Source organism: Orcinus orca, chromosome 2 (assembly GCF_937001465.1).
Source record: "Orcinus orca chromosome 2, mOrcOrc1.1, whole genome shotgun sequence".
Taxonomy (NCBI): Eukaryota; Metazoa; Chordata; class Mammalia; order Artiodactyla; family Delphinidae; genus Orcinus; species Orcinus orca.
In genome coordinates, this window is record NC_064560.1 from 109,641,007 (window position 1) to 109,653,396 (window position 12,390).

Consider the following 12,390-nt stretch of genomic DNA (forward strand, 5'->3'; position numbering starts at 1 on the left):
TTAATCGAACCCAAGGAGGGGGTTGTTGAGACCTCCAATCTATAGCCTGTCGGTCAGAAGCACAAGTAACAACCTGGGCTTGGGATTGGCATCTGAAGTGGAGGGCAGTCTTGTGGAACTGAGCCCATAACATGTGGAATCTGATGTGATCTCTGGATAGAAAGTGCCAGAACTGAGTTGAATTGTAGGACACCTAGTGGTGTGGGGGAAACACACCCCCCCCCCCGGCACACATTGGAATCTGGTGATTAGACCACCTTTTACATTTGCAAAGTTTCTTTTACCATGTTTCTGATATTAGGACATGGGTGTCTTTGGGAGTCTTTAGTCTGCCTACGATACTGTCAGCACCCATGTCTGAACCCAGGTTAGTCTGACTATGTTTGGACTTTTTTCACCAGACTCCATAGTTATTTCCTAATTGCCCAGAGGCTCTGCTCATCTTGTACCCCTGTTCTTGCCACTGTGTTTGTATCAGATAGTAATGCTTTGGGCCATAAGTAACAGGTACCAGATAACCAAGAGCTGCTTGAGCTGCTTAAACCAGTAAAGGTTTATTTTTCTCATATAACAATGTATCTAGGGATGATTGCTGGTCTTGTTGCAGTGATTCAAGGATTTCAAGACCATTGGCTTGATAACTTGGTTGGTCTTTCTTTCATGATTGCAGTGTGACTGCCACAGCTCCAGATAGCACATCCACATTCAGGATAGGAAGACGAGGGAAAAGGGAGGGGAGGCTCCAGTTTTCTCTGCCCCTTTTGTCAGGAAAGGAGGTGTTTTCTCAGAAGCCCCCATGAAACTTTCATTACATCTCATAGACCACAACTGTGTCACATGCCCTGACACCCTGCAGTTGCAAGGAAGCCTGAGAAAGTGGGTATTCAGCTTTTCCCAGTAGAGGTGGGCAAAGGAAAAGAGGATTGGAAATGAAGTTTGGATTAGCCAACTCATAATGCCAGAGTTTCAATGGGTCCAGGACCCTGTCTTTGCCTTCTTCTCTTGCCAATCCACAGTTAGAATTGGAATCCTGCTCCTGGGTCAGACACCTCGTGATGACTGTGCTCTGACCACCTGTCCAACGCCCACACACTCTTTGTAAGATATCCCTAACCCCAGTTAACCACTTAGAATGCCATCTGCAGGGATCTGGATGCACTTCCTGTCACTGTCTGCTGCTGGCCCTGGAAGCACCTGGCCACCTTTCAGAGGCCTAGAGACTCCACCAGTCCCTTTGGCTATGTACAAATAAGCTTCTGTTCTGACAGCACCTGTTTTTAAATGGGTCATTTTAAAGCTTTGTGTGTGTGTGTGTGTGTGTGTGTGTGTGTGTGTGCAACATGGTGCATGTGCATACAGAAAAAAGGGGAAATAGGCCACGTTGACCAAAGACGTTTTTATTCTATGCTAGCTTTAAATTCTATTTAGGTAGAAGGTCTTCTGAAAATATTACTATGGCAGAGATACTATTTTCTATCACAATATCCATTCTCCTCTCCTTCCTCAGTAACAGACTATGATTTTATGTGCAGCAGCCATGCACCCAGACAAAAGACTTCTTCATTCTCAGATAAAGAAGACTTCATTTTCTCTTACAGCTAGTTGCAGCCATGTGACTAAACTCTGGCTAATGTGATGTAAGTGGAACATTGTGTTGGGCTTCTAGGAGGTTTCTTTAAAGAGAGTGGGCATGTCCTTCTTTGTCCTTTCATCCATTTTGCTGCCTGGAGTAGAGATGAAATAGCTGGAGCTCTATCTGCCATTTTGGACTATGAGGAAAAGAGAGATACTTTAAGGTTGGCCAAGAGCTGACACTCTCCTTGGACTTCCCACCTCCAGGGAAATAAATTTTTTGTTCAAGCCACTCTTCTTTAGAATGTTTGTGTTATTTTCAACTGAACCTGACCCTAAGTAACTCATCTATTTTTCGTCTGCATGATGTCTAACTCTACATAGCACTTTCAGGTACATTATCTCATTTTCAACAGATGGGAAAATATCCATTTTCCTGTGCTGTTTCTAGCTAGCCCTGGTTCCATGAGACAGTGAGGGCCAACAGCAACCATCAGAGAGCTATTTACCTACCAAAGTTGAAGACTGTGGGAAAACTGGAAACACCTGGTTCAGGAGGCAAAAAGAAGATGTTGCTTTCAGAGTTAATGACAACTCTGGGGAAAACTCTGCCTCCGTTTTTCAAAGCTAGGCCGTGACTCTCGGAGACTCAACCCTTGTTCACTATCTCACTACCCCATGTTTAAAAGGGTATTGGTCTGGGGCTTCCCTGGTGGTGCAGTGGTTAAAAGTTAAAAATCTACCTGCCAATGCAGGGCACGTGGGAAGATCCTGCCAATGCAGGGCACATGGGCACATGGGAAGATCCCACATGCCACGGAGCAACTAAGCCCGTGCACCACAACAACTGAGCCCTCATGCTGCAACTACTGAAGCCTGCATGCCTAGAGCCTGTGCTCCACAACAAGAGAAGCCACCACAATGAGAAGCCATTGCAATGAGAAGCCCGCGCACTGCAACAAAGAGCAGCCCCCACTTGCTGCAACTAGAGAAAGCCCGTGCGCAGTAATGAAGACCCAAGGCAGCCAAAAATAATTTTTTTTTAAAAAAGGTATTTGGTCTCTGCCAAGAGCTTTTTATGAATATTGTCTTGTGGAAAATTTTTCCTGAAACAGAGCTTCAGCAGTGTTTTCACTCCTCGCTGATAGGCTGTTGGACTCATCCTCAGTGGAAATTCTTCAGGAGTAGGTATTGCCCAATGACTGTTCTTCAGGAGTGGGTCTGCTTTGTGATGGACATGGTATCAGTGGCTGGAGTAGGAGTCCTAGCCTCTGGTGCCACCTGCTCCGCTTTGTTCCAAAGTAGCAATTGGTCCACCATCTCCCAGAGTTATTTTTGTCTTGTTCTATCTCCACCCCCCTATACTCTCTAGCACACCCTTCCTCCACCCCAAATCCCACACTGGGTTCTCTTCCAAAGCTGGGCAGGCATCTTTGCCCAGGTCCCCTTCTCCTCCACTCCTTTAAGAAATCCTGGCAGGACCTGGCTAATTCTCTCATGGCCCAGCCTGACCCAGCACTTTCTTGAAACTGCCTGTTCCACCCAAGTAGCCCAGCCAGGGCAGGCTGTCCCTTAAACTGACACTTTGATTCACAACAGGCTCCCTTGGAGGGGGGCAGTGTGTCTCAAAGCGGAGGAGGCATACACAGTGGTCTAAGCAGAACCCTGCTTTCCAAGGGCAGTGACGAGAGGGGTTAATGTACTCTGATGGTTTAATGACAATAATGGTTTTTCTTATGTATTATTCATATTTTTATTCCTAACAGTCCTGTGAGGTATTTCAGGCAAATTTTATAGGTATGATCTCCAAAGAGGAGAGGGGAGCAAAAGCTGACATTTAGTGAGCACCAAGTATGAGTAGTTAGGTTCTTGCGTACACTGGCCGTCACCCTTCCCAGCAGGGAAGGGTACGTGCCTGAAGTGAGCCAGCACTCAGGTCTACACGAGACCCACCGTGGGGCTCGCACAAGCCGGGAAACTGGAGTGGCTTACTATAAACTCGGAACCTTGACTGTGTCTCCTGTAGTGTGGAGATGACAGGCCTGGGATCTAGACTTGAGCTCTCTGGTGTCCTGGGTGGCAGCAGAGGACAGTGGCTACCAGCACAGGCTCTGCAGCACGGGCTCTGCAGCCAGGCGGAGCTGCTGGAGGGCTCCTGGCCTCATGTTCAACAGCCAGGGGACCTTGCCCAAGTCACTGACCTTGCTCTGAGCCCGTATTCCACATCAGTAAGGCGGTGATGAAAATTGTGCCGGCCTCCGACATCTGTTACAATGATTGAATGTGAGTGCAGGTAAACTGTCTTTTGTTCCATCATTAGTAGCTCTTGTTAATAGTATTTTCATCATTACTAACTGAAGAGGACGTTCTGACATCCTGGGAGAAAGGAAGCCATCGGCCTTGCCCACCCACCCACCCACCTGGAATGGAGATCTTACTCAGTTAACGAGCCTGCTCTGGGGCTGTTGGGGTAGTTTTTCAGCTTCCGTCTTTGGACTGAGAGCTGCCCAGCCGGCCTGGCTGGGCCTCTGAGGCTGTTCCCCACTCCCCAGTTGCAGATCTGGTTTCTCTCACCCTCATAAAAGGCCCCGGCAGAGATGCCTACCAGAGCCAAGATCTCCAGGGTCCCTAGGGACAGAGAAGCAGCCCACGGTGGCCATGGCTGCTTTCTTATCTTCCCTGGTCCCACTTGGTTTCCCTCCCTCTCCTCCCCAGCCCTTCTAGGATTCATTCCTCCTGAGGGACGGGGGCTGGTCTGAGCCCCTGGAGTGTGGCCGGCACAGTGCCTGCCTGGGTGAGCAGGCCCCCTGGGCACCCCGTCCTCCAGGCATGAAGACCTCAGCCAGGACTCACACAAGCCAGGCGGGCTCCTGTTTATCCTTCCTTCTCCAGGCCCACACGAGTGTTAGGAAATTGTTTCTCTGAACAGTGTTGGCTTTCTCAGCTTCTCCTACTTTGTGCTAATTTTTCTTTTTAGCTGCCTTGGATGGTGTAGGCTCTACTCTGTAGGGGGTAAGAGTGCCAGCTTCAGGGGCAGGCAGCCCGAGTTCCAATGGCCTTTCTTTACACTGCCAGTCATGTGCTTGGTGAGGCATGCCTCGTGTGTGGGGCACGGTGCCAAGTGCCTTACGGGGATTAGGATTAGCTCATGAGCCCTTATAACATCTCCATTAGATGGCTGCTCCTAACAGGTGAGGGCGTTCAGGCACAGAGAGGTAAACGATCTTTCTCAAGGCAGCATAGCATGGGGTCTGTGACACCAAGGAAGGGACCCTTGTGAGAGAAGGAGAGAGGTGGGGAGGAAAGAAAATGAGGAAGGTTACTTCACAGTCCTGCCCAGAGCCTGTCTCCTCAGCCCCAGGGATGTGGAGTCCAGCTGGCTTAGCCACTCTTCAGTTTTGCCAGGAGGAGGTGTGAGGGCAGAGAGGGAAGGTCAGTGAGCATTGACGGGAAGATTTATGAAGATGCACAGAAGGCCTTCCCAGGGAAAAACCATCCTAACAGTTTTGGTAGGTGGGATGTGAAAAGGTGCAGAATTTCTCTGGGGGAGGAGGAAGCCAGCAAGGATGCCTTTTCAGCTGCTTACAAGTAACCATTTAATTCAGAACCTGTGTTTGGATCTCAAGGGAACTCAGGCCACCAAAGTCATAAAAACACATGAGCCTAATGCAGCCTTGTGGGCAATAAGACAGTGAAGGTGGCATCCCTGATTCCCGTGGCTGCCGGTTTGTTTTGAGTTTTGGATTAATGTTCAGCTTCAGATGCAAGAGCCTTGGCCCACCAAGAAATGTAACCTTCAGCGGAGATTTTCTTGTCTCTTCTGATATGTGATTTCACATCCTCTCAGTGCTTCAGCAGTTTCCTCTTCTCCATTCCTAAAAGAACCTGCATTTCCCTTTCTCAGCTCCCTTCCTGGCTTCCTGTGTGCTAAGCCTCTTGCAGTTGTCATCATGTCTTCAGAATGCATTTGATAGGTACAGGAAGTTGCACCAGACGGGAGATGGAACCAGCAATCAATAAAAAAAGAACTATGTTTCTAAGAAAAATGCATCATGTCTTCCCCCAGGAGTTGTGTACCATATGTCCTAATATCCGTGGAACAATGGGTCTAATTTTTAGCTCTTCTGCTTGGCTTTCCCGGTCATCTCAACAAAAAAGAAAATGGACCTTTTAACCTGCTGCCCAGCTTGCAGATGACTTACACTAAAGATTGCCTTTCCCTTTAACCCTTTCCTCAGATATCACAAAATAAAATCTCTCCTTTCTCTCCCTCCAGCTTTATTTCTCCTGGCTACTAGTTTGGTATATTTATGGTGCATGAGTCATCAAGCTGCCGCCTGATTGGATAAAAACCAAGCACCCCTGAGACCATCAGTCAATTACAGCTATTCTCAGCTTCATTCACTGATTTATTAGCTTGCACACACACAGAGAAATTCATTCAGCAAAGTTCATTCATAAAAATTTCAACACTCTGCGTATCATCCTGCACATCTCAGCCTTCTCTTGCAGATAGGCTCCTGAAAGAAGCTCTGAGGGGAGTCGGGGAGGGAGGGAAGCTCGGAGCCAGGGTGGGCAGGCTGGGAGGGGATCTGAAGAACACGGAGGGATCACAAGTCCCTGAAATAATGCGGAGCAGCGCCTGTCACTAGCACTCTTCCAAGAGAGGGCAGCCATCAGAAGAAACGAACCCAGGCACAAGGGCCTTTGGCCCACATATACATTTTCTTTGCTCCTTTTTTAAAAAATGAGCAATCACTGGAACAAGTAAAGGGTTAATGAGCCAGACATTGCCCCGCCCTGTGGGAACCGGAGGGAGCAGGTTTGAAAGTTCCTGTGTGCAGAAGGGGAGGCTGGGGGGTAGGGGGCGTTAAATATTTCTGCAAGGCTCCCGCGCCGCCAGCGATGCGGCGGGACCGGCTGGCCGGGCGCGCGGCCCCGTTCCGTGCCTAAGAGTTGGCCGTGAGCGGTTGCCGGCGCCGCCGCGAGCCTGGGTCCAGGCTTTCCCAGCAAGGAATCCGACGCGAGAACACCGGGTGCCGCCGCAGGGCCAGGGAGGGACTAAAATCAGCTGGGAAGGCGTTTTCCCCTGGGCTGTTACCCTCGAGGACCCTGAGCCGAAGCGGGCGAGGGCGAGGGCGAGGGCGAGAACGGAGTTGGAGAGGTGGCAGCCGCCAAGTTGCACGGGGCGTTGAGGCATTTGCTTTCCGCACTGTTTATCTAGCAGACGACGAGGCGATTTATGCAACAGTATCCTGTTTCAGCACTGCCAAGGCTATGCGAGAACGCGGTCCGGACAGCCTGGCAGGACTCGTGCTGTATGTAGGACTCTTCAGGCACCCCGGGATGCTGCACAGGGCCAAGTATAGCCGCTTTCGGAACGAGTCCATCACGTCCTTGGACGAAGGCAGCCCCGGAGGCTCGGGGGGGAAGAAGGGCTCGCCACAGCCTCCCTACCCCGCCCTGGCACCTCACCTGCCGGCTGAAGATGCCACCTTGGCGTCCCAGGAGAGCCCCACCCCACTGTGCACCTTGATCCCTCGCATGGCCAGCGTAAAGCTGGCCAACCCAGCCACCTTGCTGAGTCTGAAAAACTTTTGCTTGGGTACCAAAGAGGTACCTCGACTCAAGCTCCAGGAAAGCCAAGAGCCGGCTCCCAGCAGCCCGGCTTCCCCTGAAACCAGTCTGAATAGGGCCATGCCAGCACCTCCGCCTCAGCGGGATGCCCTGGGGCACAGGGCGACCTCTTTAACTCCTGATGCCTGCCCCCTTCCCGGCCCTGGGGAGCCAACCCCCGGGAGCAGGCAGGACAAGCACTTTCTGCAGCACCTGTTGGGGATGGGCATGAACTACTATGTGAGGGTAAGTCCATTTTCCTGTCTGCACCCCTTCTACAAAGGGCACCTTCTCTGCTTTCTGAAAGGGGCTGCACATCACCTGGCCGGGTTCTAGGTTTGGATAAGACATCGTGTACCTGGAGGGAGGGGAGGAGGGAGGCTGAGCTTACAGGTTTCCTTACAGATATCTGGCTTGTATTGGAGTCACACAACTTTTGGCTCGGGGGCATGAACTGGTGCTAACTCATAGGTAGTTGCCAGGTGTAGGGGCAACTTCTCATAGAGACAGCTGAGATGTCCCCACTGGACTGATCATTCTGGCCAAGAAGACTCAAGAATTTCAAATCTAATTAGTGATTGAGACCCCATAAATCTTACTGGCCACTGTGCTTCAGTAGAGATTTTTGTGCTAGAGGAATACATGGTGTGTAAGGGACTTGTATTATCTCTGAAAATCTAATTCAGCATTTAACAAACACTTCTCAGAACATGGCTGAGCTTCTAGCCTTGTGCTAGGAGCTAGTCTTAGGTCTTCAGTGCACATTTTTTGTCTTTATTGCCTACGCTGTGCCCACTGGTCCTTGCCCATGAGCTATGTGCAAAATCAAGGTCTTTACTGGCCTTGCATCTGCCCTTTTCCATTCCAGATCTGGGTAAACGAAGAATAGAAGATTTGACCTCTGCCCGTCTAGAGCTCACATTTCAATCGGGGAGACCAACAAATGCATGTGAAATAATAAGAGGACAATATTTAGCAATAGATATCTGGTGTGAGAATGCTGAGGGAATTCAGAAAAAGGGAAAGGTGGTTGTGGTCTGGGATTCATTCATAGGGGAAACCTTCAGGAGAAGGTGCATCTTGGAAGAGCTATCAGATTTCTATTGGCAGAAAGGGGGAGACTCCTGGCAGGGCAAGAATAGGAGCAAAGTCCAAATGGCAGGTATCACTGTGGTGGCTGTAGGGGAGCATCACACTGGGCTTAACTGGAGAAGAGAGGGGATGCTGGAGGGTAGTGGGTGATAGAGAGTATGGCTGGCACATAGTTGATGCTCAAACAAATTTGAGTCAAATAAAGACAACAGATCTCGGGTAGCTTGGGGAAGAGGGAGCAGCTGACCAAAGCTCTTAATGCTGTACAGGGAGTTTGTAAACACTCTGATTCATAAACAGAAACCATCATAGGTTTGTAGGCCAACTATAACGTGATGAAAGTGGTTTCAAAAAGATCAGTCTGTGCATTTATTTTAGATGGACTGAAGCAGGGAAAAATTAGAGATTTGGAGGCCGATAAGAAAGATACTCTGGGAGTTTAGGCACCAGGGGATGGGAACATGGATTAATGTGAAGGTGAGAGAAAGGAGACGAATGTAAGAGCCTCTGTGAGAAGCCTCAACAGTCTTGGGTGACTGAGCAGATCACTTCAGATCATAATACACATAACAGAATGGTGAACATTTATTAAGCAGTGGGTAGATTGCTGAGTGTGTTATTGCTATTTATAGAGGTTGTGGATGATTATTGATAAAGGAGTTGTGAGGAATGAAAAATAACTTCAAATGTAAGCCTCAGAATGGGATTGGAGATGTCAGTGATAGAAACAGAATGAGTTGGGAAGGGGGTCATGCTAAGTTTGCTTTCGACATGTTATGTTTAAAGGGATGATATCTAAGTGGTACTAATTTGTAGGTAGCAATCGTATAAGACTAGCATTCAGGTGAGAAGTCTGATCTGAAAGTAGACATTTAAGAGATAGCCCAATAACTGTATCACACACAGGCAGTTAAGATCTCAAAGAAGGCCAAATAATGAACACTGGAAGGGTTCCAGTGAGAGCAGGCTAGGGCAGCCTAGGTGAATTGATAACAAAAGTCTCCAAGGAAGATACATTTATGGGACACTCAGCTCTTACCCTCCCTCACAGTGACACAGCTCAAAATGGAAATAGTTACATGTATCTACTAAAAGTTCGTGGGCAATTCTCATTGGTCAAGCTTAAGCATCTGCCAGGCTCTAATGGAAAAATGTGACTCTCCAAACCCATACTTGGCACCTGCCTTCCCATCACCTAGACATCCTCTGCCGTCTGCCTTGCCTTTCCTTCCCTCTTGTACTTCCTTCCACCTCCCCACACCCACACACCTGTACAATTTTAAATGTGAAAGAATTGCTGTGTGATCTCCATTTTCCTTAGGGAGTGTCACCACTGGCATTTTAGATTTTTAACAAGGATTCTGACTGCCTTTTCCTGGCAGTGATGACTGACCCCAGGAAAAGTGCTGACCCCATGATCCATGTGAATCATACTATGCTGCCAATAGACAGTGACGTGACACCAGTTAACACCCCTTTTAGGAAGTCAAAATACATGGAAAAGCCTACTGTATTAATTTTTATAAAACCCTACTTTGAAAGATGGAAGGAACTCAGAAGTTATCAAGTTCAATGCCTCTATGGGGAAACTGAAGTCCAGATAAGTGAATTTTTTTTTTTTTTTGCGGTACGCGGGCCTCTCACTGTTGTGGCCTCTCCCGTTGCGGAGCACAGGCTCCGGATGCGCAGGCTCAGCGGCCATGGCTCACGGGCCTAGCCGCTCTGCGGCATGTGGGATCTTCCCAGACCGGGGCACGAACCCGGGTCCCCTGCATTGGCAGGCGGACTGTCAACCACTGCACCACCAGGGAAGCCCAAGAAAAGTGAAATTTTTTAAGGCCACACAGGTGAGTCAAAAAGAGAGTTAGCACTAGAACCCAATTGCCCTGTGTGCCAGTCTTTGCTCTTTTCACCACAGTTTTTCATCCTGGTAGAGATCCTTCTCAGAATTCTTTTAGGTGTGATGTGAACCAATTTTAAAAGACAAGATGCCAACCTATTAATTTACAGTGAAAAATATTGTGCCAAGTAAACCAAAATTGTGATCCCATCTGTAGGAAAATGCACACAGAAAGATTTAAATCAAAAGTTTCTTGGTGATGATGGAATCAGAGCAGAGAAGCAAGAGAGACATTCTTTTTTAAAAAATTTATTTTATAAAGGTAACACTTGTTTATAACATTATATGTTTCATGTGTACAACATTATATTTCTACTTCTGTATACACTACAGGGTGCTCACCACCAAAAGTTTAGTTTCCATCCATCACCATACAGTTGACTCCTTTACCCATTCCGCCGCCTGCCCCTCCCCCTCTGATACCTATACTCTGTTCTCTGTATCTACATGTTTTGCTTTGTTTATTTTTGTTTGTTTGTTTTTTTATATGCCACATATGAATGAAATCATGTGGTATTTGCCTTCTCTTATTAGATCACTTAGCATAATACTCTTAAGGTCCATCCACATTGTTGCAAATGGCAAGATTTCATTCTTTTTTATGGCTAATATTCCAGTGTGTGTGTCTGTGTGTGTATATGTGTATATATATATATATATATATATATATATATGCGCCACATCTTCTTTATCCACTCATGCATTGATGGGCACTGAGGCTGCTTCCATACCTTGGCTAATATAAACAATGCTGTGATGAACATCGTGGTGCATATATCTTTTTGAGTTAGTGTTTTGAATTCTTTGGATAAATACCCAGAAGTGATGTTTCTAGATTGTATAGTAGTTCTGTTTTTAAATTTTTTAGGAACCTCCATACTGTTCTCCATAGTGGCTGTATCAATTTACATTCCCACCAACATTGTTTGGGGGTTCCCTTTTCTCCACACCCTCTCCAGCATTTATTGTTTATAGATTTTTTGATGACGGCCCTTCTGACTGGTGTGAGGTGATAGAGATATTCTTGATGGCTAGTGGACATAGGGGCAACTCTTTTAGGCAAAAGGCAGCCACATATTCTACTCTTTTATCCACATCATGTGACTGCTCCTCTCTTTGCCCAAATTTATTTTATTCATTGTCTCATCTATTGAGAAAATATGTACTGTGAACCAATTATGTGACAGGAACTGTTCCAGGCCTTGGGCATACATCAGTGAATTAAGAGACGAGGTCTGAGCCCTCATGGAACTTACATTCCAGTGAGGGAAGTTGAGCCATGATGGAATAAACAAGCAAATATAACAATGTCACATGTAATAAGTGCTAGGGAGCAATAAAGCAGGGGAAGTAAGCAAGGCAGTTATTGGGTAGAGATGGAGGATACTGTATTCTTTCTGGGTAAAAATGGCACAGTTAGAGCTACTTTTAAGTTTGTCTTGCATCTTTTATCTTCACATTAGGGACTTAATTTGCCATCTACTCTAAGTTAGAGTTGACTTTGGATTAAGTATCCTTTTAAAAAGGACTCTTCTTTTGGTCTGATGACGTAGAATCAATTTTACAGCTGAGAATACTTGATGAATCCTGAGCACCTATTTTTGAGTAACTTTCTTTTAAGCTCAGAACTTGAACCCCCTGAAGGTCTCTCAAGGAAGGTGGGCTAGCAAACCATTCTTTGAGAGATATCAAGTTAGAAATGGACAGCCAGACTGGGTCTGGGCAAAGTAGTGAGGTGGGTGAAATCTGTTAAATGTGGCATTTGTTCCCACCATAAGATTAAGTTTCATTTCTTTATGAGGTCTTCCCAGGTCCCTTCATCGAGCAACAAACATTCATGTGGAGGTCTCCCAGGTGCCCAACGTGGTCTGTGCATGGTGAGCGTGGAAAATATACAACGTGACCAGTGCTCGCGTGTCTAAAACGAGAGAACTGGTCTGTATGGCCTTTAAGGTGACCCCATCACCAGCATTTTTCTTCTTCTTCCAGTTTTATTGAGATATAATTGACATATAGCACTGTATAAGTTTAAGGTGTACAGTATCGTGATCTGACTTACATACATCATGAAATGATCACCACAGTAAGTTTAGTGAACATCCATCCCCTCACATAGATACAAAAGAAAAAGAAAGAAATACTTTCTCCTTGTGATGAGAAGTCGTAGGATTTACTCTCTTAACCACTTTCATACCTAATGTACCATCACC

The 12,390-nt window shown here is 47.0% G+C and overlaps 1 protein-coding gene across 6 annotated transcripts in view; it reads left to right on the plus strand.

The window, feature by feature from the left end:
* Nucleotides 1–12,390, plus strand: part of SHC4 (SHC adaptor protein 4) — a 164,988-nt gene that overhangs the window by 27,208 nt on the left and 125,390 nt on the right. For 5 of the 6 annotated variants that reach the window (XM_049706059.1, XM_033408412.2, XM_033408413.1 and 2 more), the window contains exon 1: nt 6,234–7,434. The exons of the other annotated variant lie outside the window; for it this stretch is intronic. In XM_049706059.1, the coding sequence (XP_049562016.1) occupies nt 6,850–7,434 (585 nt within the window). In that variant the 5' untranslated portion in view covers nt 6,234–6,849. Of the gene's footprint in view, nt 1–6,233; nt 7,435–12,390 lie in introns of those variants that run through there. 6 annotated transcript variants of the gene reach the window in all.